General features: G+C 45.1%; 1 protein-coding gene across 1 annotated transcript in view; it reads right to left on the bottom strand.

Moving 5' to 3' along the window:
* Positions 1-27,442, bottom strand: part of gabrb3 (gamma-aminobutyric acid type A receptor subunit beta3) — a 334,484-nt gene that overhangs the window by 23,870 nt on the left and 283,172 nt on the right. Inside the window, exons 6-7 of the mRNA XM_055636511.1 lie at positions 24,255-24,392; positions 1,576-1,728 (exon numbers count right to left, since the gene is read on the bottom strand). Of these exons, the coding sequence (XP_055492486.1) occupies positions 1,576-1,728; positions 24,255-24,392 (291 nt within the window). The remainder of the gene's footprint in view (positions 1-1,575; positions 1,729-24,254; positions 24,393-27,442) is intronic.

Here is a 27,442-nt window from a genome sequence, read left to right as displayed (position 1 = left end):
TCGGACGGTGCTAGCGTACGGGGATCGCTGGTTGGCGCGGACTCGGTGGGCTGAAGGGTCTGTTTCCGTGCTATAACTATGTATCTCTAAAGTCAATCATTTTTACCGTAAATCTATCCTAACACATTTTGTTCTCCCACACACCGAGTAACTCACCCTCTAAGCTCCCCCCACTCCCAAATCTACTCCCCCACACCTCCCCAACCAATTCTACCATCCACCTACACACAAGGGATCAGCTTACCAACCCACACATGCTTTCGGATGTGGAATGAAGCCAGCACGCCCGGGAGGAAACCCAAGTTGGTGGTCATTGGGGGAGCTCGTAAACTCCACACAGACAGCACCAGGGTCAGGACTGAACCCGTGTGCCTGGAGTGAAGGCAACAAACAGCTCCTCATGCAGCAAACACTTTCCTGGCGCATCGTACGATGTGTAACTACTTGAGGAAACATTTTTTCACACCGATCGCGGACGTGGCGCTGAAGGACGAGAAGCCGAAGCAAAAAAGTCGACGCCAAATAACCCGAATGGAAACAAAGTCGAAACGCCAACCAACCGAAAGAGCGGGACGCCAACTAACCGAAAGGCTGCATCGCCTAAAAGCAAACTCACCAAATGGCCGCACTGGCTAGACACAACCTAACTGAAAAGCTGCTTTGCCTAAAAGCAAACTAACCGAATGTCGCTCTGCCAAAAAGTCAAATAATGTCTGGTGTCGGTAAATGACCGCCATCCTCCCGTCTCCACCGGCCAGCGATGTGATGGACGCGGGGGTCTGGCACAATCGCTGACAAGTCCCGCCCCCTGGCGACGTCATGTCCGTTATTTGACTTTACGGCAGAGCGGCATTCGGTTAGTTGGCTTTTACGCAACGCAGCTTTTCGGATAGTTGGCTTTTACGCGTCCCGCCCTTTCGGTTCGTTGGCGTTTTGGTTTCGCATTTTTTTGTTTATTTGGCGTTTCGCCTTTAATTTCCATTTGCCTATTTGACTTCGACTTCTTGCTTCGGCTTCTCGTCCTTCGACGCCACGTCCGGGTACCTTTTCACGCAGAGAGTGGTGAGTCTGTGGAATTCTCTGCCTCAGAGGGCGGTGGTGGCCGGTTCTCTGGATACTTTCAAGAGAGAGCTAGATAGGACTCCTAAAGATAGCAGAGTCAGGGGATACGGGGAGAAGGCAGGAACAGGGTACTGATTGTGGATGATCAGCCATGATCACATTGAATGGTGGTGCTGGCTCGAAGGGCAAAATGACCAACTCCTGCACCTATTGTCTATTGTCTATTGTCTAGTGATGGGTTTGTGGTCCCATTGTGGAGGGACAATGATTTCTCACGCCTTATGAACTCACCTGACCACCAAATTCAGAAAGTACCTCTCTTACCTACAACTGTGATCATCCCACTATTATTTTAGATGTCAGAAGAAAACATAGTGTGATAGACCCTGTCAGTTTTCTATTATTTTAATTCCATAATCATGCGTTCAAGTGTCTTCAAATATATTTCATTTTGGCTACCGACAGTATTTATTAAAATACATATATACTTTTTTTTTCCCAGACAGCACTTACCCAGAGCCACTCGAGCAGCTGAAGCATCATAATTGATCCAAAATGACACCCAGGAAAGGATTGTAATCAGAATGGATGGCATGTACGTTTGAAGAATGAAATAGCCGATATTTCTCTTTAACTTGAAGCTCAGTGACAATCTTGGGTACGCACCTGGGAAAACAAATGAGGAAAGTGCCGTTTAATAAAGGAAATACGTGTGCAGAATGCACATTTCGCTGGCGGTTCAGTCTCACTCTCAAGGCACCTTGTTGAAGTGGTCTCAAGTGTGACTCAAGTAGTCTCAAGGGTGCACTGCTCCAGGGAAGGTGTCACAAGGTCGTACGTGATGGGAGCAAAATTAGGCCATTCGGTGCTGGCTCGAAGGGCCGAATGTCCTACTCCTGCACCTATTGCCTATTGTCTATTGGCCCATCCGCCATCAATCATGGCTGATCTATCTCTCCCTCCTAACCCCATTCTCCTGCCTTCTCCCCATAGCCCTTGACACCCGTACTAATCAAGAATCTATCGATACGTGCTTTAAAAAATATCCGTTGACCTGGCCTCCACAGCCTTCTGTGTCAAAGAATTCCACAGATTCACCACCCAAAAGAAATTCCTTCTCATCTCCTTGTTCAGGGTACATCCTTTAATTCTGAAGCTATGACCTCTAGTCCTAGACTCTCCCACACTAGGACCAGAGGTCGTTTATCTTGGGAGATATGTGAGCAACTCCCAAGATAGATCAGTCATGATTGAATGGTGGAGTAGATTAGATGGGCCGAATGGCCTAATTCTGCTCCTTGAACATATCTAAATCATAGTCCATTTTATTTACATATCATGCTTTAGTTTATTTTTAGATCCAGGCACAATTACTTGTTAGGGATTTGCAACGATAACTAATTGTAATTATAACATTGACTCTTTTTTGTATTTATTCTAAACAATGCATCTTGAACATTACCAGGCAGTGGGAAAAGTAACGTCCATGATCTGTCCACAGATTTTATATAATGGACGTCAGCGAGACCAAAATAACAGCGAGGCCAAGCGCAGACTTGCCCATCGTTTCGCTGAACACCTTCGCTCAGACCGACTAGTCCAACACGATCTCCTAGTTGCTAAACGCTTTAATTCCTTCCACTCCATGGTGACCTTTCAGTCCTCGACCTTCCACACTGTTAGAGCGAGGCCAAATACTAATTGGAGGAACAGCACCTCGTATTTCGCTTGGGCAGTGCACAACCCAGCGGAATAAACATTAATTTCTCTAATTTGAAGTAACCCTCGCTTTTCATCTCCTTCAGTCCTTCCCCCACCCTAGTTCTCCAGCTAGTTTCACTGTCCACCAGATTGATATTACTGTTTGTATGCCTCGTTGTCACATCCCCACCAATGATCCATTCCGCATTTCCTTGAGCAGTGTCTGCTTTGATCTGTCATTTTCACATGTTACCCTGACCATATCTCTAATTTCCCTCTGCTCCCACTCTCAGTCTGAAGAAGGGTCTCAAGCCGAAACGTCACCCATTCCTTCTCTCCAGAGATGCTGCCTTACCTGACGAGTTTAGTTTAGTTTAGCTTAAAGATACAGAGCGGAAACAGGCCCTACAGCGCACCGGGTCCACGCCGACCAACGATCCCCGCACACTAACACTATCCTACACCCACTGTGGACAATTTTTACATTTACCAAGCCAATTAACCTACAAACCTGTACGTCCTTGGAGTGTGGGATTAAACCGAAGATCTCAGAGAAAAACCCACGCAGGTCACGGGGAGAACATACCGTACAGACAGCACGTGTAATCGGGATAGAACCCGGGGTCTCCGGCGCTGCATTCACTGTAAGGCAGCAACTCTACCGCTGCGCTACCGCGTCTGCCTAGCATTTTGTGTCTATGTCAGACTTGGAACCAATGCTTTAGTGCTGACAATACCTACTTACACCACTTAGCAATTCTACGTGTGATGGAGCCTGGGGAGGCACAGATGAAGCCATCAAATCATTAGAAAACATTTTCCAATCTCAGGTACAAATTTAACACAACTAATTAAGGACTTAAGCGCCAACCTGCATGCAATGCTTTTGATGGCACAAATCATCGCAAATGGGTTTAATTGAAAGAACAGCTTACGCAGATATTCCACTGAATACTGAGATTATGTTGTGATCTATTTACGGTATTTAAGACAATTAAAGGATTTTATGGGATAGTTGCCATTTCTCAGGTGGGGAAATCGAGAATAAGAAAGTTTTAACATAACATTGGCGGCACAGTGGTAGAGTTACTCTCTTACAGCGGCAGAGACCAGGGTTCGATCCCGACCATGGGTGCTTGTCTGTACGGAGTTTGTACGTTCTTCCTGTGACCCCTGGTTTCATCCCATACTTCAAAGAAGTACGTACAGGTTTGTTGGTTAATTGGCTTGGTATAAAATGTAAATTGTCCCCAGTGTGTATTGGACAGTGTTAGTGAGTGGGGAACGCTTGCACGGACTCGGTGGGCCGAAGGGCCTGGTTCCACGCTGTATCTCCAAACTAAGACTAAACTAACTGAGATATTCCTGTTGTAATGTGAGATCTTCCTTACGTAAAGGGTAATGGCTAGTTTTCACGGGGCGACTTGACGCAAGATGTAGCCAGAGTGGAGTGGTCGTTGTCAAGCACGATATCACACGATATAACGGGGGTAGAGTAAAGAGTTCCCACGGTACTCGGCAATTCTGTCATTTGTGCGAGTGACTTGTCCGTCTCCCGATCTTTCCCGTTAATCGTGAATGAACATCGTGGACTGTAGTGTAGTTAATCACGTGGCACAAATGATGTTACTTTGTTGTCACACACTATATTGTTTTTTTTCACCCGAGCTCTTTAATGAGCTGAATGAATAATCTGCTGCAGTTTTTTTTGCCTCAGACAAATGTTGTTTGGTGTGATGCACCTTCTCTCAATATGTGCAAGAAAGAACTGAAGTCGTCTTTTTATTTTGTCAAAAATATGATCTAAAGACTGTGTCTCACATTTGACCGTGATGATTGTGTTATTTTATGATCTACTGAGAGGTGAAACTTTCAGTATGAAGAAGGCTCTCGACCCTTTAGAAAACGCCACCCGTTCCTTCTCTCCCTAGATGCTGCTTGTCCCCAGCTGAGTTGCTCCAAGCAACTGGGTGTCTATCTCCGCTCAAAACGGCCTGACCAGGACTGCCTCACTCTCCAATTCTCTCTCTCTCCCTCCTCCCTCCCTCTCACACAGGCATGAACCTACAACTGGAGGAGATGCAAAATGCTGGAGTAACTCAGTGGGACAGGCAGCATCTCCGGAGAGAAGGAATGGGTGACGTCTCGGGTCGAGACCCTTCTTCAGAGTACGAACCTGTACGTCTTTGGATAAAACCAATGCAGGTCAGGGGAGAATGTACAAACTCCATACAGACAGCACCCATAGTCCCCCAACTCCCACCGTGACAACACACGAATGCTGGAGAAACTCTCTTCCAGGACTGCCAGTGGGGCCGAAACGTTGTCTATTTCCTTTGTTCCATAGATGCTGCTGCACCCGCGGAGTTTCTGCAGCATTCTTCAGTCATTTTTGGATGATGATCAGCCATGGTCACATTCAATGGCGGTGCAGGCTCGAAGGGCCGAATGGTCTACTCCTGCACCTATTTTCTATGTTTCTATGTTTCCAACACTAGAGGTTCTCGAAATCATTCTGCGTATTCCTTCTCCACTTTGAGTGTAAAGGCTAGTTAGATGTTGCATTCTGTCAAGAAATCTTGGAGCACGTTGGAACTGTACAGAAGCCCAGACAAAAGCTCACAAACCAGAGAAACAGCCACAACCTTCTGCTCCATTTGTGAAAAGATCTGTGGTTCCTACTTTGGCCTTGGTTTGGTAGCCTCCTCAGAATCATCCTCAATCCCAAAGAACAGCCGAAGAAGCCAAAGAAGGGGAGGATGCTGGAGAGGAGAAATAATTGCAGTTGTATATTCCTAATTAACAACCAAATGTTGGGAAATGACTGAAGTGTCCAATTTTCCTGAGCTGCCTTCTGAAATTGGGAAGAGGATTATGAGGACTGAGAGATTCGGGAAGAGAATACCCCACTGCAGAGACTTTAGAGATACAGCGCAGAAACAGGCCCTTCAGCCCACTGAGTCCGTGCCGACCAGTGACCCCCATGTACTAACACTACCCTACACACTTGTGACAATTTTACAATTTACCAAAGCCAATTAACGTACAAGCCTGTACCTCTTTGGAATGTGGGAGGAAACCTGAGCACCCGGAGAAAACCCACGTGGTCACAGGGATAATGTACAAACACAGATAGCGCCTGTTGGCAGGATCGGACCCGGGTCTCTGGTGCTGTAACGATACGATATGATACGAACTTTATTTATCCCGTGAGGAAAATTGATCTACCAGTACTCCTCATTCAGTTGTAAAGCAGTAACTCCACTGCTGCACCACTGTGCCATCCAAGAGCAACAATGTCTATGGTGGAACCATGCATCACATTTGTGTCAGAGGCACAGAGGGGAAAGAAGGGGGTGACGCAGAGGAAAGAACTTGTAAAGAAGGACATTAGGCCACACGAATAACGCGCAGTGTGACGTAGCTGTGTGCCAACTCATTCAGCTTCATTAAATATAACATATCAGTGGACGTTAATCACGATTTTAATGATTTGCCTGGGAAAGGGACAACCAAACTCAGAATTCGAGGTGCAATGCTCCGCCTTTAATTATTGCCATATCTGTTGCAGACATGGCAAATCTCATGTGCCCCCAGATCCCTGCACAGATAACTTCCTATAATTCTTAATCAATCAGGCATGATGGCATAGCGGTAGAGTTGCTGCCTAATAGGCCTATCTCACGGGGCGACTTGACGCAAGATGTGACCAGAGTGAAGTGGTCGTGGTCTAGCACGATATCACACGATATAACGGGGGGGTAGACAAAGAGTTCCCACGGTACTCGGCATTTCTGTTATTTGTGCGAGTGACTTGTCCGTCTCCCGAGCTTTTCCGTTAAATCTTGAATGAACATTGTGAACTGTCAAGTGTCTAGAGTGCCAGCGAGGGGTGGAAGATTGCAACCTTCACCTGGTCCACGCTGTTTCGACTAATGCACTCAACCCGACGTGCACAAACAAATAGATCAGATAGAACAAGTTGACCTACAACTTTAGGCTGTGCACGCCATACGCAAGAAGAAGGAGTACCAGCAACCTGGGTTCGATCCCGACTATGGAGTTTGTAAGTTCTCCCAGTGACCACGTGGGTTTTCTCCAAGATCATCGGTTTCCTCCCACACTACAAAGATGTACAGGCTATTAGGTCAATTGGTTTGGTGTATATGTAAATTGTCCCTAGTGTGTGTAGAATAGTTTTAATGTGCGGAATTGTTGGTCGGCACGGACTCGCACAGCGATCCCCGTTACACTAGCACACACTACACACTAGGGACAATTTACTGTTTTTGCCGAAGCCAATTAACCTACAAAAACCTGTACGTCCTTGGAGTGTGGAAGGAACCCGGAGCACTCGGGGAAAACCCACGCGATCATGGGGAGAACGTACAAACTCCGTACAGACAGCACCCACGGTCAAGATCGAGCCCGGGTTGCTGGATCTACAAGGCAACATCTTTACCTACTGCTGCGCCACAGTGACACACACAAATATATATATTTTTTGCGTGCAAAAATATCCACTTTTGTCAAATAATGACGTTGGGGAAAACAGAAAGGCTGGCAGAACCAAAAATGCTAACCTTAGAGTTCAAATCCTTGATTAAGAAGACAAAAGAGAAATGTGGCTGTAAGATGGTCAATATAATGACCTATATAGATGCAGCATCTCAGGGTTTAATCCACTCGAGCTGCAGTTGGAGTGCATTGGCCTTAGAATATCCATGATATTCTTTGTAGTTCGTCCATTTATTTTTAAATTGGTTCAAGACTGTGTTAAAAGATTTGACGATGGAAGCTAATGCATTCAGTGAGCTAAAAATAGTTCATGGAGGCAAGGAAACCCTCAGGAGCACTGCTGTGTTGGCTCCTTGGATTGCGACCTACAAAGTGAATGGCGAAAGGCTTTTAATATATGTTTTTGAATTTTTGTTTTTTCCCCCCCTGCGCTGTTTGTTCATCAGACATCCAGACATCACACTGCGGATTGGGGAAGGAAAACAATCAATGATTATTCTTTAAATGCAAGCCAACAACTGCAAGTCAGGCATTCCAACCTTATGCCGCAATTTCTATGGGTGGGAGCAGGTTGCTATGGCTCCTCGGGTTGCTATGGTGAGAAGTTGCATCCGAAAGACAGTGAACAAACTGATCGTGAAACATTAAATTGAGGGGTTATTTAACCAAAAGCAGCGCTGCTGTCAATGGCAGCCCTGACATTAAATATAGATCTGTGAGACTAATAACCCGCGTCTTGCAGTCCTTTTGATGAGTTTTGTAAGGCATCTTCCAAGCCAACAATGTTACTCACAGTGCGGGAAGGAACTGCAGATGCTGCTGGCTTAAACCGAAGATAGACACAAAAAGCTGGAGCAACTCAGCGGGACAGGCAGCATCTCTGGACAAAAGGAACAGGTGACGTTTCGAGTCGAGGCCCTTCTTCAGACTGAGCACCAGTGGGGAAGGGAAACGAGAGATATGGACAATACATAGGAATCACAAAGGGGGAGCAGCGAGAGAGGGTGCTGCAGAACTCTCAGCGGAGAGAGGAGGGGAACTTCTTCACAATAGGCAAACCTTCAGGAGATAGAAACATAAAAACATAAAAAATAGGTGCAGGAGTAGGCCATTCGGCCCTTCAAGCCAGCACCGCCATTCAACATGATCATCCAAAATTAGAAATCCGTCCTGCTTTTTCCCCCACATCCCATGATCCCATTAGCCCTAAAAACGAAATCTCTCTCTTGAAAACATCGTGAATTTGGCCTCCACTGCCTTCTGTGGCAGAGAATTCCACAGATTCACAACTCTCTGGGTGAAAATGATTTTCCTCATCTCAGTCCTAAATGGCCTACCCCTTATTCTTAAACTGTGACCCCTGGTGCTGGACTCCCCCAACATGGGAAACATTTTTCCTGCATCTAGCCTGTCTAATCCCTTAAGAATTTTAGGTGTTTCTATAAGATCCCCCCTCAGGTACAGGATACTGAGTTTGATGATCAGCCATGATCATATTGAATGGCGGTGCAGGCTCGAACGGCCGAATGACCTACTCCTGCACCTATTTTCTATGTTTCTATGTTTCCTTCTAAATTCCAGTGAATACAAGCCCGGTCGACCCATGATTTCGCAGTTGAGCAGACGAAATGGTAAGGATTGCTCTGCTCCCTATTACTTCCTCCTGTGTTCTCAGTGCAAGTTCATTAACAAGATAGTGAAGTTACCCATTTGCAAGTGCAATTATTTAGCTTCTTGCTGCAATGACAAATAAGTAGCAAGAATCCCAAATTACTGCCAACGGTGTTTTTCCGTAGACCAAAAAAGGGGCCACTCCGTGCAATGAATAAACATACATGCCACCTGGCTGGTAAACAAAATAACAACAAATAAATTAAAATAACTATTTAGAGTGGTGGTATGCCAAACCAGCACGTACTGTCATGAAACAAAACCATTGACGACAACCAAGGCTAAAAATGACCCAACTCTTCCTGAATAGACACATCATACGACAGGCAAATCCAATGATGTTGCTGTGTTATGGAAAATGCCTTGCGACTTACAAAGATGTAAATGCTCAGGTCCCTCTACATCTGCACATCCTTTAGATCTGTGCCTGGTCCATGTTATTCCTCCTCATGCCTGCTGTGTAAATCCTGTGGTCTGGAGCCACGCTAGTCTAGCCATAGATGCTTTTCAGCCATTACATTTTTTCATTTCATTTCCTGCCTCTGCTTCAGCTCCAAGGATCGATGTATGGAATTCTCTGCCTCAGAGGTTGGTGGAGGCTCGTTCTCTGGATGCTTTCAAGAGAGAGTTAGATAGGGCCCTTAGGGGTAGCGGAGTTAAGGGATATGGAGAGAAGGCAGGAACGAGGTACTTACTGATTGGGGATGATCAGCCATGATTACATTGAATGGCGGTGCTGGTTCAAAGGGCCAAGTAGCCTACTCCTGCACCTATTGTCTATTGTCCAATTTCCTGTACTCTCCATTGATGCGATAACTACTTTGTAACTGGCTTTGAACATGGGGACAGTGGTTTGTCCAGAAAAAAAGAATGGAATCTTCCCATAAAGTCTGCCATGCCTTGTCTGCTTTCTCTCATCTCCAACGCAGACATAACTGTGAGTAAAATCCATTGAAAATGCCATTTTATATTTGAGATTGCATTTATAATTGTATACAGGGCCACCACTGATTTTCCAGCACCCTAGGTTCCAGAGCCTCTTTGAATTAACTCCCCCTCCCATTCCCACACTGACTTTTCTGTCCTGGGCCTCCTCCATTGTCAGAGTGAGGCCCAGTGCAAATTGGAGGAACAGCACCTCATATTTCGCTTGGGCAGCTTACAACCCAGCAGTATGAAGGTTACACAAAAAAGCTGGAGAAACTCAGCGGGTGCAGCAGCATCTATGGAGCGAAGGAAATAGGCAACGTTTCGGGCCGAAACCCTTCTTCAGTATGAACGTTGACTCCTCTAACTTCAAGTAGCCCTTGCGTTCCCTCTCTCTCCATCCCCTCCCCCTTCCCAGTTCTCCGACCAGTCTTACTGTCCCCGACTACATTTTATCTCTGTTTGCTTTGTTGTTACCTTCTCCCAACTAACAATGATCTATTCTACATTTTCCTTGATCTCCATTCCCTTTGTCCTGTTTTCACACCTTACATTTCCCTATCTATGTACCTCCCACTCCCCTCACATCACTCTGAAGAAGGGTCTCGACCCAAAAGTCATCCATTCCTTCTCTAGAGAAACTGCCATTCCCGCTGAGTTACTCCAGCATTTTGTGTCGATCTTCGATTTAAAGCAGCATCTGCAGTTCCTTCCTACACCCTATTTGGATTATCCATTTTGCCTGACCAACAAAGGTCAAGACCTTCGATAGGAGTCCAACGGTACCAAAACGCTCCGCCTAAGCCGCCGCGGAGCCAAACTATTGGTCTGCGGAAGTTGGCCTCAGAAGTCGCTCATGATAACAAATCTGCCAGCTCTGGCCGCATCAGAGCTACGGCCACAAGGGCCAAATTGAACCCGCTGTTTGGCGCTGGAGTCCCAATGAGGTCTTTAAACTAAAAAAAAAACCAAAGTCGAGATCCCGCCTCACCCTGCCTAGGCGCCACATTTTCATTGGGATTTCAAGTGCACTCTTGTAATTTTGTCTGGATTAAAGGAGTTGCTAGACCACCAGTTACAGGAAAACCAGTGTTGTACCCTTATTTGGATATTTCCCTTTGAAGGAAGCACCACAGAAATTAAGCAGGGAACAGAGATCCTCATGTTTTATTCTAGTCTAGTTTCCATTTTACCTCAGTAGAATTGACTAATTCTCCTGACGTATTGATTTAGTCAAAGAATTACTCGCTGAACTACAGTTGAAACTCGGAATATTCTGCAATAATTATTGAAAAACAACAGACAATAGACAATAGACAATAGGTGCAGGAGTAGGCCATTCGGCCATTCGAGCCAGCACCGCCATTCAATGTGATCATGGCTGATCATCCCCAATCAGTGCCCAGTTCCTGCCTTCTCCCCATATCCCCTGACTCCGCTATTTTTAAGAACCCTATCTAGCTCTCTCTTGAAAGCATCCAGAGTACCTGCCTCCACCGCCCTCTGAGGCAGATAATTCCACAGACTCACAACTCTCTGTGAGAAAAAGTGTTTCCTCGTCTCCGTTCTAAATGGCTTCCTCCTTATTCTTAAATTGTGGGCCCTGGTTCTGGACTCCCCCACCATCGGGAACATGTTTCCTGCCTCTAGCGTGTCCAAGCCCTTAACAATCTTATATGTTTCAATGAGGCCCTCTCATCCTACAAAACTCCAGAGTGTACAAGCACAGCTGCTCCATTCTCTCAGCATATGACAGTCCTGCCATCCCGGGAATTAACCTTGTAAACCTACGCTGCACTCCGTCAATAGCAAGAATGTCCTTCCTCAAATTAGGGGACCAAACCTGCACACAATATTCCAGGTGTGGTCTCACTAGGGCTCTGTACAACTGCAGAAGGACCTCTTTGCTGCTATATTCGATTCCTCTTCTTATAAAGGCCAACATGCCATTCGCTTTCTTCACTGCCTGCTGTACCTGCATACTTACTTTCATAGACTGATGTACAAGGACACCCAGATCCAGTTGTACTTCCCCTTTTCCCCAACTTGATACCATTAAAACAACTCAATGGGTTTGTTAATACATTCAGAATCCATAATACCAAGTTCTAGCACGACAGCTAAATAAAGCACACCAACGCCTCTACTTCCTCAGAAGGCTTAGGAAGTTCAGCATGTCCCCAACAACTCTCACCAACTTCTACAGATGCACCGTCAAATGCATTTTATCAGGATGCATCACAGCTTGGTTTGGCAACAGCTGTCTCCAAGACCGCCAATAAATTGCAGCGAATCGTGGACGCAGCCCAGACAATCACGCAAAATAACCTCCCTTGCATTGACCCCATTTATACCTCATAGAAACATAGAAACATAAAAACATAGAAATTAGGTGCAGGAGTAGGCCATTCGGCCCTTCGAGCCTGCACCGCCATTCAATATGATCATGGCTGATCATCCAACTCAGTATCCCGTACCTGCCTTCTCTCCATACCCTCTGATCCCCTTAGCCACAAGGGCCACATCTAACTCCCTCTTAAATATAGCCAATGAATTGGCCTCAACTACCCTCTGTGGCAGAGAGTTCCAGAGATTCACCACTCTCTGTGTGAAAAAAGTTCTTCTCATCTCGGTTTTAAAGGATTTGCCCCCTTATCCTTAAGCTGTGACCGCCTTGTCCTGGACTTCCCCAAACATCGGGCCATCAATCTTCCTGCATGTAGCCTGTCAAACCCCTTAAGAATGTTGTAAGTTTCTATAAGATCCCCTCTCAATCTCCTAAATTCTAGAGAGTATAAACCAAGTCTATCCAGTCTTTCTTCATAAGACAGTCCTGACATCCCAGAAATCAGTCTGGTGAACCTTCTCTGCACTCCCTCTATGGCAATAATGTCCTTCCTCAGATTTGGAGACCAAAACTGTACGCAATACTCCAGGTGTGGTCTCACCAAGACCCTGTACAACTGCAATAGAACCTCCCTGCTCCTATACTCAAATCCTTTTGCTATGAAAGCACGCTGCCTCAGCAAAGACAGCAGCATAATCGAGGATGAGTCGCACCCTGACCATTCCCTCTTCTCCCCTCTCCTGTCAGGCAAAGGGTACAGAAGCGTGAACACAGACTCAGGGACGGTTTCTTCCCAGCTGTTATCAGGCAACTGAATCATCTTACTGCAACCAGACAGCAGCCCTGAACTACCAGCTACCTCATTGGAGACCCTTTTTGGACTATCTTTGATTGGACTTTACTGGCTTTACCTTGCACTAAACGTTATTCCCTTCTCAGATGTTCACAAGTTCAGTGATTTAGTTATGAATGAATGACATCAATAGATAATTACAATCGAGCCATGCACTGTGGACGGCTCGATTGTAATCATGTATTGTCCTCCGCAGACTGGTTAGCAAGACAACAAAAGCTTTTCACTGTACCTCGGTACATGTGACAATGAACTAAAGTAAGAGAAAAGGCAAAGTGATTGAACAAATGTTTGGGTAGCACCAAGATAGCAAGAAAGCAGTCTGTCGACTTAAAAAATTGAACACAAGAAAACCAAAAGCATGAGAGGTGGCAAGTGGGTTATATTACGATAAAGGTCCAAGCACACTGAGAAAATCCCCTCGGCAAATCCATCCAACCTAACATCACTGATAAACTGGATGCCTTTCCTTACGTTACGATCACGCCATCTTTCCAAATGAACATATTCATAATTTTTTACAAAGTACCAAAACTAGAAAGCCATCTTGCAATCTTCCTGCATGTAGCCTGTCCAACCCCTTAAGAATTTTGTAAGTTTCTATAAGATCCCCTCTCAATCTCCTAAATTCTAGAGAGTATAAACCAAGTCTATCCAGTCTTTCTTCATAAGACAGTCCTGACATCCCAGAAATCAGTCTGGTGAACCTTCTCTGCACTCCCTCTATGGCAATAATGTCCTTCCTCAGATTTGGAGACCAAAACTGTACGCAATACTCCAGGTGTGGTCTCACCAAAACCCTGTACAACTGCAATAGAACCTCCCTGCTCCTATACTCAAATCCTTTTGCTATGAAAGCACGCTGCCTCAGCAAAGACAGCAGCATAATCGAGGATGAGTCGCACCTTGACCATTCCCTCTTCTCCCCTCTCCTGTCAGGCAAAGGGTACAGAAGCGTAAACACAGATTCAGGGACGGTTTCTTCCCAGCTGTTATCAGGCAACTAAATCATCTTACTGCAACCAGACAGCAGCCCTGAACTACCAGCTACCTCATTGGAGACCCTTTTTGGACTTTCTTTGATTGGACTTTACTGGCTTTACCTTGCACTAAACGTTATTCCCTTCTCAGATGTTCACAAGTTCAGTGATTTAGTTATGAATGAATGACATCAATAGATAATTACAATCGAGCCATGCACTGTGGACGGCTCGATTGTAATCATGTATTGTCCTCCGCAGACTGGTTAACAAGACAACAAAAGTTTTTCACTGTACCTCGGTACATGTGACAATTAACTAAAGTAAGAGAAAAGGCAAAGTGATTGAAAAAATGTTTGGGTAGCACCAAGATAGCAAGAAAGCAGTCTGTCGACTTAAAAAATTGAACACAAGAAAACCAAAAGCATGAGAGGTGGCAAGTGGGTTATATTACGATAAAGGTCCAAGCACACTGAGAAAATCCCCTCGGCAAATCCATCCAACCTAACATCACTGATAAAATGGATGCCTTTCCTTACGTAACGATCACGCCATCTTTCCAAATGAACATATTCATAATTTTTTACAAAGTACCAAAACTAGAAAAGCTATTCAGGAAATATAAGAAGCACAATTATATTGTAGAAGTACAATTATATCTATCTGAAGCGTTAATCAAATTCTATTTGTTAATTTACAAGTTGTTGGCATTTGGTTTTAAGCTTTAAAAGTAGAAAACTTGCCCGTAAGCTTTGGCAGGAGTTTATCACGGCTACAAGCTGTGGAAAACCACAGTCCTGCACACCAGTCAGACACAGACAATGCTATTGAAGAATAAATTGCAGAGTAACAACAAGATGGCAATTGATTGGGGATGATCAGCCATGATCACGATGAATGGCGGTGCCGACCCGAAGGGCCGAAGGGCCGAATGGCCTCCTCCTGCACCTATATTCCGTTTCTATATTTCTAAGCAGTCTGTAAAAAGAGTCTGTAAAAAGAAACCACAGGAAAACCAAAAGCTCGAGGTGGAAATATCCTGAGTATGAGTTTTGGAAAAGCAAGTCCTGTCTATGACCTATGGAAGGAGCAAGTCGTGGCTATAAGGTCAAAAGGAATAGGAGTAGAATTAGGCCATTCAGCCCATCAAGTCTACTCTGCCATTTAATCATGGCTGATCTATCTCTCCCTCCTAACCCCATTCTCCTGCTTTCTCCCTATAACCTCTGACACCCGTACTAATTAAGAATCGATCTATCTCTGCCTTAAGTATACCCACGGAACACCTCCACAGCCTTCTGTGGCAAAGAATTACACAGATTCACCATCCTCTGGCTAAATACTTTTCTCCTCATCTCCCTCCTAAAATAACGTCCTATAATTCTGAGGCTATGACCTCTAGTCCTAGACTCTGCCACTAGTGGAAACATGCACTGTGACCTATGGAGGGAGCAAGTCCTGTCTACAAAAGGACACAAAGTGCTGAAATAACCCAGCAGATCAAGCAGCATCATTGGAGATCATGGATAGGTGGCACTTCAGGTTAAGATACTTATTTGTATTAACCAGCATCTGTAGTTATTTTGTTTCTACATAGTGGGGGTACTCTGGTGCTGGTACTCTGGTGCTGTAGAATGCATCTTGACCAGAAACATCTCTATCTGGTTTGGCAACAGCTCTGCCCAGGACAGGAAGGCTCTGCAGAGAGTAATGCATTCGGCCAAACGCATCACGGAAACTACCCTTGCAGGACCTATACACCAGGAGGTGCAGATCCAGAGCCTGCAGGATCATGAAGGACCCCTACCACCCCAGCATCGGACTGTTCCAGCTGCTGCGGTCAGGCAAGCGCCTCCGCTGTCATTCAGCAAAAACAGAGAGGCTGAGATGGATTATCTTCCCACAGGCCGTCAGGACTGTAAACTCTGATCTCACCAGGACGTAAATATTGTTGCATCTTCTTTTTTTTAAATGTAAATACTGTTTCTGTTCTGTTGTTTTGCACAATCCCGCAAGCATTGCCACGTTCATTTCACTGTACATCTTGTATGTGTATGTGACAAATAAAGTTGATTTGACTTGACTAGACTTGACTTGACTGGCTATGATTTGTGTGAGGTCCAGGTTTGTCTGCGGGCTTTGAAAGAGGAAGTCCTGCCGATAAATCTACAAAGGAACGGGTCCAGTGTGTGAGGGTTAGAAGGCAGGCTCAAGTATTCACATTTCAGTAGGAGGAAGCCCAATCTAAATCATCCAACTCAGAGATTAGATTAGATTAGCCACAAGATCTTAAATATAGCCAATATTCAACTACCCTCTGTGGCAGAGAGTTCCAGAGATTCACCACTCTCTGTGTGAAAAAAGTTCTTCTCATCTCGGTTTTAAAGGATTTCCCCTTTATCCTTAAGCTGTGACCCCTTGTCCTGGACTTCCCTAACATCGGGAACAATCTTCCTGCATCTAGCCTGTCCAACCCCTTAAGAATTTTGTAAGTTTCTATAAGATCCCCTCTCAATCTTCTAAAATTCTAGAGAGTATAAACAATCTATCCAGTCTTTCTTCATAAGACAGTCCTGACATCCCCAGAATCAGTCTGGGACTTCTCTTCCCTCTATGGCAATAATGTCCTTCCTCTCATATTTGGAGACAAAACTGTACGCAGTACTCCATGTTCTCACCAAGACCCTGTATGCAAATTTCAGTAGAGGGAAGCCACCTAAAGGGCGAGATTAGATTAGATTAATTAGATTTATTACTTATTAATCCCCTTATTCAGGGGAAATTTGCAGTTAAATTCTTTGGAAGAAGCATATCCTGTGCATTACAAACATTCTAAACAATGAGATTTGGAAGGAGCATGGGTGAATGTCTTACTTTTCTTTATCGTTTATTGTCATATGTGACAAGTCACAGTAATATTCTAAAGGTATGCAAAGAGTCACCACCTAAAGGGCGGCTTCTAAGCTACAAGTTTCCCATTTTAACACCTATCATTTATAACACATTCCACGTGTGGTTCCCCTCCTTGGGCTCTTGGAAGGAGCACCTTCTGCTGAGAAGCTTGCAAGGCCCCACCTACACTTACTACGGTCCAATGGACCAAGCCCTGTTTGAAATGATCAGGTCAGTGAGTTTTTTTGTGAAATGTGCCTGAGAGCTGTCCAAGGTACTGAACCCTGTCTATGAGGTGGGAGATTGCAACCTTCACGTGGTCCGCCCTCTTTCGACGAATGCAATCAACCTGGCGTGCGCAATCAAATAAGATCAAATAGAACAAATTGTCCTGCAACTTTAGGCTGTACACATCATACGCAAGTAGAAGAACCCCGTCTATGTGCTTTGATTAGTGTTTGCTTATTATTGTCACCTTTAAGGGAGGGCGCCCATTTTCACGACCTAATGCACGCCCTTTTTTACTCGTGGACATTTTTCATCAGGCTAGAAAAACGCCCCGACCTACTTGATGCCACGAGTACCTACGCCTAGCATCACGGCCTGCTTCGACCTACCTACGACCTCCTACGACCTCGTGACGACCATGCTGCGAGTATGAGTCAAGGGCAAACTTGACAGAAGTCATGAATTAGGTCGTGAAAGTGGGACAGGTGCTTGACTGAGATACAGTGAAGATTTTTCTTTGCATGCTGTCCAGTCACATTTTGCAGATGCATGCAGATGCAACACTGGTCCAGATACCTCCTCCCCCAACTCCATGCAGGGAACCCGCCAGATCTTTCAGGTGAGGCGGAGGTTTACTTGCACCTCCTTCAACCTCATGAGAGGAATAAATCGGGTAGATGCGCAGAATCTCTTGCCCAGAGCAGCGGAATCGAGGACCAGAGGACATAGGTTCAAGGAGAAGGGGAAAAGATTCAATAGGAATCTGAGGGGCAACCTTTTCACACAAAGGGTGGTGGCTGCAAAGAACAAGCTGCTAGAGGAGGTAGTTGAGGCAGGGACTATCCCAACGTTTAAGAAAAAGTTAGACAGGTACATGGATAGGACAGGTTTGGAGGGATATGGGCCAAAGGCAGGCAGATGGGACTAGTGTAGCTGCGACTAGTGTTGGTCGGTGTGGGCAAGTAGGGCTAAAAGGCCTGTTTCCACACTGTATCACTCTATGTCTATGACTCATCTACTGTATCCGGTGTTCCCGGTGTGGTCTCCTTTCTATTGGAGACTTGGCAATTGTGGACTTGGTAATAATTTTGCTGAACACCTACGCTCAGTCCGCCTTGGCCTACGCGATCCATTGGTTGCCAAACATTTGAACTCCACTTCTCAGTCCCACGCTGACCTTTCCGTCCTGGGCCTCCAGCACTGTCAGTGAGGCCACAAGTAAATTGGAGGAACAGCACCTCATATTTCACTTGGGCAGCTCACAACCCAGCAGTATGAACATTGATTACTCCGATTTCAAGTAACTCCTGTATTCCCTCACTCTCTCTCCTCTACCCTCCCTCCCCCCACAATCCTAGTCCTCATACACCTCCCTCTTGTTATCACGCCTTCCCAGCCTCATATGTTGGGTTCGAGCCTCCAGTTTATACTGTAATGTAAAGAGTAGGAGTAAACGGGTCCTTTTCACAATGGCAGGCAGTGACTAGTGGGGTACCGCAAGGCTCAGTGCTGGGACCCCAGCTATTTACAATATATATTAATGATCTGGATGAGGGAATTGAAGGCAATATCTCCAAGTTTGCGGATGACACTAAGCTGGGGGGCAGTGTTAGCTGTGAGGAGGATGCTAGGAGACTGCAAGGTGACTTGGATAGGCTGAGTGAGTGGGCAAATGTTTGGCAGATGCAGTATAATGTGGATAAATGTGAGGTTATCCATTTTGGTGGCAAAAACGGGAAAGCAGACTATTATCTAAATGGTGGCCGATTGGGAAAGGGGGAGATGCAGCGGGACCTGGGTGTCATGGTACACCAGTCATTGAAGGTAGGCATGCAGGTGCAGCAGGCAGTAAAGAAAGCGAATGGTATGTTAGCTTTCATTGCAAAAGGATTTGAGTCTAGGAGCAGGGAGGTTCTACTGCAGTTGTACAGGGTCTTGGTGAGACCACACCTGGAGTATTGCGTGCAGTTTTGGTCTCCAAATCTGAGGAAGGACATTATTGCCATAGAGGGAGTGCAGAGAAGGTTCACCAGACTGATTCCTGGGATGTCAGGACTGTCATGAAGAAAGACTGGATAGACTTGGTTTATACTCTCTAGAATTTAGGAGATTGAGAGGGGATCTTATAGAAACTTACAAAATTCTTAAGGGGTTGGACAGGCTAGATGCAGGAAGATTGTTCCCGATGTGGGGAAGTCCAGGACAAGGGGTCACAGCTTAAGGATAAGGGGGAAATCCTTTAAAACCGAGATGAGAAGAACTTTTTTTCACACAGAGAGTGGTGAATCTCTGGAACTCTCTGCAACAGAGGGTAGTTGATGCCAGTTCATTGGCTATATTTAAGAGGGAGTTAGATGTGGCCCTTGTGGCTAAAGGGATCAGGGGGTATGGAGAGAAGGCAGGTATGGGATACTGAGTTGGATGATCAGACATGATCATATTGAATGGCGGTGCAGGCTCGAAGGGCCGAATGGCCTACTCCTGCACCTAATTTCTATGTTTCTATACATGATGATGCTTTTATAAGTGATATACTAAGATTTTAAATGTACTTTACAATATTTTTTAATATGCAATGCATTTTTTATGTAATGTTGCCCCTTGTCTGGACCTCAAGTCCGTAATAGTTTTTTTTTATTATTATTATTATTATTATTATTATTATTATTATTATTATTATTATTATTATGATGATGATTATTATATACCCCTCCCCCGCCCCCCACTTCCCCCTCACCTCTACTTTCAGTAAGAATCTGCGCAGATTCCTAGAAAGGGAATACCATTACCATACATCAATGACTGGATCTCTTTATTTTAAAGCATAGAGACACGTCCCCTTCCAAAGCTCATTAGCAGGACCTGCTGTCTCGAGCAGGGTCCTATTAATGAGCAACCCGAATCATTCCTTCTCTCCAGAGATGCTGCGGAAAGTGATCCAGCTTTTTCTGTCTGCCTTCAATTTAAACCAGCATCTCCTACACTATTCCTACACTATTCATTGATTTATTTGCAAACAATGTCTCCTTGATAGCACATACCACCATATTCAGGAATAGCTTCTGCACTGTAATGAGTCCACTGTATGGCCCGACAATATGCTATGGTGTCGTCCAGATCTTCCAGTCTACCTCACTGCAGACCCTGTATTTTCTCTGTAAATGTCAGGCGATAATGCTGTCAAATTATATTCTGCACGCTGTTAGTATTTGTCTCTTGTCCAGAGTAGAGGAATCAGGAAGCAGAGGATATGGGTTTAAAGTGAGGGGGGAGGGGGGGACAGATTTAATAGGAATCAAAAGTAGGTATGTTGCAAAGCCTACCTGAAGCGGTGCTGAAAATCTGTCCCAGCCCGTGTACGCGGTTTTGGCGCCGTTTAGAGGGGGCGAGTTTAAAACGCGATTTCCCCTAGGTTGTTCCAATCGAGGATGTTCAGCCTAGTTAATTATTAATGGAAATCGCTAGAATATTCCGTCGCTTTAGCTATTATTAGTTTTAAAGGCTTTATATAATTGCTGTAGTAGTTTAAAAATAAACCTCTAAACGCCTGACCGCCGGCAACCGGCAGGGTCTCATACAGCGGACAACAGAAGGTAGGCTGTTTATTTTTACGTTAAAAAGGGCTTCTTAAGATCCCTTTATACAAAGTTTAATGTTGCGAGTAGCTCATTTTGGGCCCATTATATCCCGCAGTATTTTTCTGGGCATTTGAGGGCACAAATCTAGTGCAATGTGAACGTTCTAAACCAGTGCATTCACAGGAACCCACTAGAAAGCTGATTTAAATTGACTTTAATTTACAGCAATTGAACACTAAATTCCTTCCATTTGGCCTATAAATTAATGTAAATGAGATTTAAAAATCATGTTTTATTATGAATTATTTGTGAATATTATTTGGACACTTAGGCTAATTAAAAATTTTAATCATTTATTAAGAAATAGATAGATGTTTAGATCTAGTAATTGAAGTTTGAAATTAGCTCCAATTGGGTAACTAACTAATTATATGCTTTAATTTCAGGTCATCCAAGTAAGATTGGTTTATATTTATTTCAGAATGCTTCAATCTATGGTAACTGAAAATTTCATTCAGTTCTCTTAATTGTTAAGGAAGTTATGGGCTTTTGACTGTCCACGATCACAGCTTTTTTGTTATGTCCATAGAGTATGAAAATGTCCATAACTTTTTAAATGATTGAGATATGAAAGTGAAATAGGTGTCAAATTAAACTTTTTATGCTTTATCTGATGGGATAAATTGCAGGCTTGATTTTTTAAATCTCAAAATTTTGTAACTTTGCTATCAAAAGGGTAACCTTATCACACAAAGGGTGGTGGGGGTATGAAACAAGCTGCCAGAGAAGGTAGTTGGCCCGAAACGTTGCCTGTTTCCTTCGCTCCATAGATGCTGCTGCACCCGCTGAGTTTCTACACCCTTTTTGTGTACCTTAGAGAAGGTAGTTGAGGCAGGTACTATTGCAAGGTTTAAGAAACATCTCCACAGGTACATGGATAGGACAGCTTCGGAGGGTTATGGGCCAAACACAGTCAGGTGGGACTAGTGCAGATGGGACATGTTGGCCGGTGTGGGCGAGTTGGCTGGAACGGCCTGTTTCCATACGGTCTGTACGACTCCATATAAAATGACTATTTCTGAACAAGATCTTTCTCAGGAGTTGGTCTTAAAATGAGCTTTGGAAGATGATGAGGAAACAATAGTGTCAGATGAAGAAAGACGAAGACGCAACATTGGGAGAGATATTGGTGGACGGTGTTAAGGTAGAGGGGAAAGAGGGGAAAACGGAACTCAGGGATGAGATATAAGCATGTGGCAGTGGGAAAAGAGCAGGGTGACTAGGTGGTGGGAGATCTTTGGGGAAATGGGTACACATTAGGGTAGGTAGGAGGGACACAAGGGGTGGTGAGTGTGTGGAACAAGCTGCCAGAGGAGGTAGTTGAGGCTGGGACTACCCTAACATTTAAGAAACAGTTAGACAGGTACATAGATAGGACAGGCTTAGAGGGATATGGACCAAAAGCAGGCAGGTGGGACTAGTGCTGCCCTAATTTGACAAAAAGGGCAGTTGCTTCAACTGACAATTTTGTCAAAATTGAGTTATTGCTTGTTTTCGGGTATTTGAGATATGCTCTACACAATGGTGAACAAAATAAGTCTTCTCTGAGTACAATTTGAAAATATTTATACCATAGAAGTAAGAAATTCCATCACAGACAACTGAAAGGAAAACACGTTTTCCTCATTTACGCCTTTCTGTTAGTTGCTTCCTTTTGTCAAAGTAGGGCAGTATAGCTGGGGCATGTTGGCCAGCGTGGGCAAGTTGGGCCGGCGTGGGCAAGTTGGGCCGAAGGGCCTGTTTCCACAATGTTTCACTCTATGGCTAAGGCAGTGGAAAGAGGGCAAGGATAGTGGCGGTTATTACTTGAAATTGGTGAATTCAATGTTCATACCCTTGGGTTGTGGGCTACCCAAGCGGAAAACAAAGTACCATTCTTCCCGTTTGTGAGGGGCTTCACTCTGGCCATGTAAGAGGCCAAGGGCAGATATCTGAGGTGTGTTCTTTGTTGTATTGCTGATTGATTGGAAGATACTGCACGGAAACGGGTCCTTCAGCCCATGCCAGCCATCGATCACCTGTTCATAGAAACATAGAAATTAGGTGCAGGAGTAGGCCATTCAGCCCTTCGAGCCTGCACCGCCATTCAATATGATCATGGCTGATCATCGAACTCAGTATCCCGTACCTGCCTTCTCTCCATACCCCCTGATCCCCTTAGCCACAAGGGCCACATCTAACTCCCTCTTAAATATAGCCAATGAACTGGCCTCAATTACCCTCTGTGGCAGAGAGTTCCAGAGATTCATCACTCTCTTTGTGAAAAAAGTTCTTCTCATCTCGGTTTTAAAGGATTTCCCCCGTATCCTTAAGCTGTGACCCCTTGTCCTGGACTTCCCCAACATCGGGAACAATCTTCCTGCATCTAGCCTGTCCAACCCCTTAAGAATTTTGTAAGTTTCTATAAGATCCCCTCTCAATCTCCTAAACTCTAGAGAGTATAAACCAAGTCTATCCAGTCTTTCTTCATAAGACAGTCCTGCCATCCCAGGAATCAGTCTGGTGAACCTTCTCTGCACTCCCTCTAGGGCAATAATGTCCTTCCTCAGATTTGGAGACCAAAACTGTACGCAATACTCCAGGTGTGGTCTCACCAAGACCCTGTACAACTGCAGTAGAACCTCCCTGCTCCTACACTCAAATCCTTTTGCTATGAAAGCCAACATACCATTCGCTTTCTTTACTGGCTGCTGCACCTGCATGCCTACTTTCAATGACTGGTGTACCATGACACCCAGGTCTCGCTGCATCTCCCCCTTTCCCAATCGGCCACCATGTTCACACTCATTCTATTTTATCCCACTTTCACATGCACGCATGCAACATGCCAGGGGCAATCTACAGAGGCCAATAACCCAACCCGCCTGTACATCCCCTCCTGGGATGTGGGAGGAAACCGGAGCACGAGGAGAAAACCCATGCAGTAAGAGGGAGAACATGCATGCTCCACACAGATGGTAGCTGGGGTCGGAATCGAACCCAGGATTCTTACTCTTTGAGGCAGCAACTCTACTAGAAATACGCATTATATTTTCCTTCCCAATCTCAATTGTACCAGTAATACTCAAGATGGCTCGAAAGCTCGGCGCCTTCATAGGACTCGAAGGCCTGAGCTGTAGAGGGAGGTTGAGCAGGCTAGGACTCTATTCCTTGGAGCGCAGGAGGATGAGGGGTGATCTTACAGAGGTGTACAAAATCATGACTGGAATAGATCGGGTAGACGCACAGAATCTCTTGCCCAGAGTAGGGGAATCGAGAACCAGCGGACATAAGTTGAAGGTGAGGGGGAAAGATATCATACGAACCTGAGGGGTAACTTTCACACACAGGGTTGCGGGCGTGTGGAACAGGCTACTGAATGAGATAGTTGAGGCAGGGACTATCCCACTGTATGTAATCTGGCAAATTGTACATATCCTGAAAGAATTTAGACTTGCCTGTAGCAAAAACAACATTGCGGGACACCAGCCTATACTCCACGATAGAAAACTGTGGCAACTCAATCTTATGTACTCCAGTCACGGCATCATCTCCGCCCCGCCAGTAGAACTGAATGTCATCCGTGGTGTAACCATCTGAAAGTCGAAGGTAAAGAGGACATTAGTCACATGCATCTATCCACACTTACTCAGCAGACTCAGAGTTTAAAAGCCCTGCAGTTGTTTTTGGAAGGACTTCTTTAGGACCTCGATAGTTTAGTTTAGTTTCGAGATACAGCGCGAAAACAGGCCCTTCAGCCCACCGGGTCCACACCGACCAGCGATCCCCGCACATTAACACTATTCTACACATACCAGGGACAATTTCCACATACACCGAGCCAATTATCCTATCTACATGTACGTCTTTGGAGTGTGGGAGGAAACCAAAGGTCTCAGAGAAAACCCACTCGGTCACGGGGAGAACGTACAAACACCGTACAGATTGTACCCGTAGTCGGGATCGAACCCGTGTCTCCGGCGCTGCAAGCGCGGTAAGGCAGCTACTCTACTGCTGTGCCACCGTGACCGCCAATAACAAGAGTACTATTTCATAACCAAGTCTGCAATGGGCGAAAACTCATTGCAGGTGGTTTTAAAACTCAATGACTGTGTCATTCTTAAAGGTAAAGGCCACTAGTTTGGGAGATGTGGCCAGCATAACACAGGAAAATAATGACAATACATTTTGTTTATGGCATGTCCTGAGATCTACTCTAGTTTAAACTAGATCACATGATATTAACTATAAGGTTGGACAACCTTGGATTGTTTTCTCTGGAGCATCAGAGGCTAAGGAGAGACCTGATAGAAGTGTATAAAGTTATGAGAGACATAGACAGGGTAGACAGTTAGAACCGTTTACCCAGGATGGAAATGTCAAAGTCTTGAGTGCATTGCTGTAAGGTCAGAAACATAGAAACATAGAAATTAGGTGCAGGAGTAGGCCATTCGGCCCTTCGAGCCTGCACCGCCATTCAATATGATCATGGCTGATCATCCAACTCAGTATCCCGTACCTGCCTTCTCTCCATACCCCCTGATCCCCTTAGCCACAAGGGCCACATCTAACTCACTCTTAAATATAGCCAATGAACTGGCCTCAACTACCCTCTGTGGCAGAGAGTTCCAGAGATTCACCACTCTCTGTGTGAAAACCATATAACCATATAACCATATAACAATTACAGCACGGAAACAGGCCATCTCGATCCTTCTAGTCCGTGCCGAACACATAATCTCCCCTAGTCCCATATACCTGCACTCAGACCATAACCCTCCATTCCCTTCCCATCCATATAACTATCCAATTTATTTTTAAATGATAAAAACGAACCTGCCTCCACCACCTTCACTGGAAGCTCATTCCACACAGCTACCACTCTCTGAGTAAAGAAGTTCCCCCTCATGTTACCCCTAAACTTCAGTCCCTTCATTCTCATGTCATGTCCCCTTGTTTGAATCTTCCCTACTCTCAGTGAGAAAAGCTTTTCCACGTCAACTCTGTCTATCCCTCTCATCATTTTAAAAACCTCTATCAAGTCCCCCCTTAACCTTCTGCGCTCCAAAGAATAAAGCCCTAACTTTTTCAACCTTTCTCTGTAACTTAGTTGCTGAAACCCAGGCAACATTCTAGTAAATCTCCTCTGTACTCTCTCTGGTCAGTTGGGGGAAAGTTTAATGGAGATGTGTGGGGCATGATATTTCTTTTGGCATGCAGTGGTGGGTCCCTGGAATACATTGCCAGGGGTCATGGTGGAAGCAGTTACGACTATGGCATTTAAGAGGATTTTGGACATAGATATGCAGGGAACAGAGGTGATACGGATCACAAGCAAACAGAGGAAATGAGCTTCACTTGGCATCCTGTTAATAGAATCCTACTGTGGCAATCCTACAGTGTGGCAACAGGCCCATATCCCTCTAAACCTGTCGTATCCATGTGCCTGTCTAATAGTTGCCCAACCATCTGGCACAGACATTCTGGGCTGTTCCTTTCTCTGCAAACTTCCCCCATCCGCACGGAACTGAATGAAACGCCCAGTGTTAAAACAGTACACTGCAGAGCATATGGATCTCAGCAATGTCCCGACATTGGCGTTAACCTCCCGGCCACTGAGAAAGTCTCTGTCGGAGCCCGGGGGTGGGGGGGGGGGTGATTCCTTTGACATGTGAAGTCATCCGGAGTAGAGCACACAGAACAAACTGCGTCCCAGTGTTTTCCTTCATTCAGGCTGAATCTGATTAAAATGTGAGCATCGTTTGTCCGGCGTTATGGTTGAGAATCAGGCCACTGCCTAATCAGGAGCGATGAAGTGCTTACTGTTTTCCGACTCCCAGCTGCATTCTTCCCAAGTGGAGAAGAGACTCGCACAGCAAAATATTAAAATAAATTGTTCGGAAGAAACATTAAAAATGAGCTAATATGGACGATGAAATTTTTAAAAAATTGTTAAATTAGCGATTCTTTTAAATTGGGGTCAAGGGAACACCACTTGCTTAGAAAGGATCGCTGTAACACTATGAGTTGCGTAACATTACGGGTGACATTATACGTCACTGTAAATGGCTCGATTGTAAGCATGTATTGTCTTGCTGCTGACTGGATAGCATGCAACAAAAGCCTTTCAACGTACCTCGGTACACGTGACAATATCCTACACTTTACCAGCATGTTGCCAGGTCTAGAGAGCCTGAGCTTTTGGAAGAGGTTGAGCAGGCTGGGTCTCTATTCCCTGGAGTGCAGGAGTATGAGGGGTGATCTTTTATAGGTGTATAAGATCATGAGAGGAATAGATTGGGTAGATGCACAGAGTCTCTTGCCCAGAGTAGGTAAATCGAGGACCAGAGGACATAGGTTGAAGATGAAGGGGAAAAGATTTAATAGGAATCTGAGGGGTGACTTTTTCACACAAAGGGTGAATGGGACAAGCTGCCGGAGGAGGTAGTTGAGGCTGGGACTATCCCAAAGTTTAAGAAGCAGGTGGACAGGTACATGGATAGGACAGGTTTGGAGGGATATGGACTGAATGTAGGCATGTGGGACTAGTGTAGCTAGTGTAGCTGGGACATGTTGACCAGTGTGGGCAAGTTGGGCCAAAGGACCTGTTTCTACACTGTGTCTCTCTGTGACTCTAAAGCTAAAC

The sequence above is a fragment of the Leucoraja erinacea genome, chromosome 6 (assembly GCF_028641065.1).
Source record: "Leucoraja erinacea ecotype New England chromosome 6, Leri_hhj_1, whole genome shotgun sequence".
Lineage (NCBI taxonomy): Eukaryota > Metazoa > Chordata > Chondrichthyes > Rajiformes > Rajidae > Leucoraja > Leucoraja erinaceus.
Note: the sequence above shows the minus strand (reverse complement) of the source record. Positions and strands in the feature narration are given on the sequence as shown.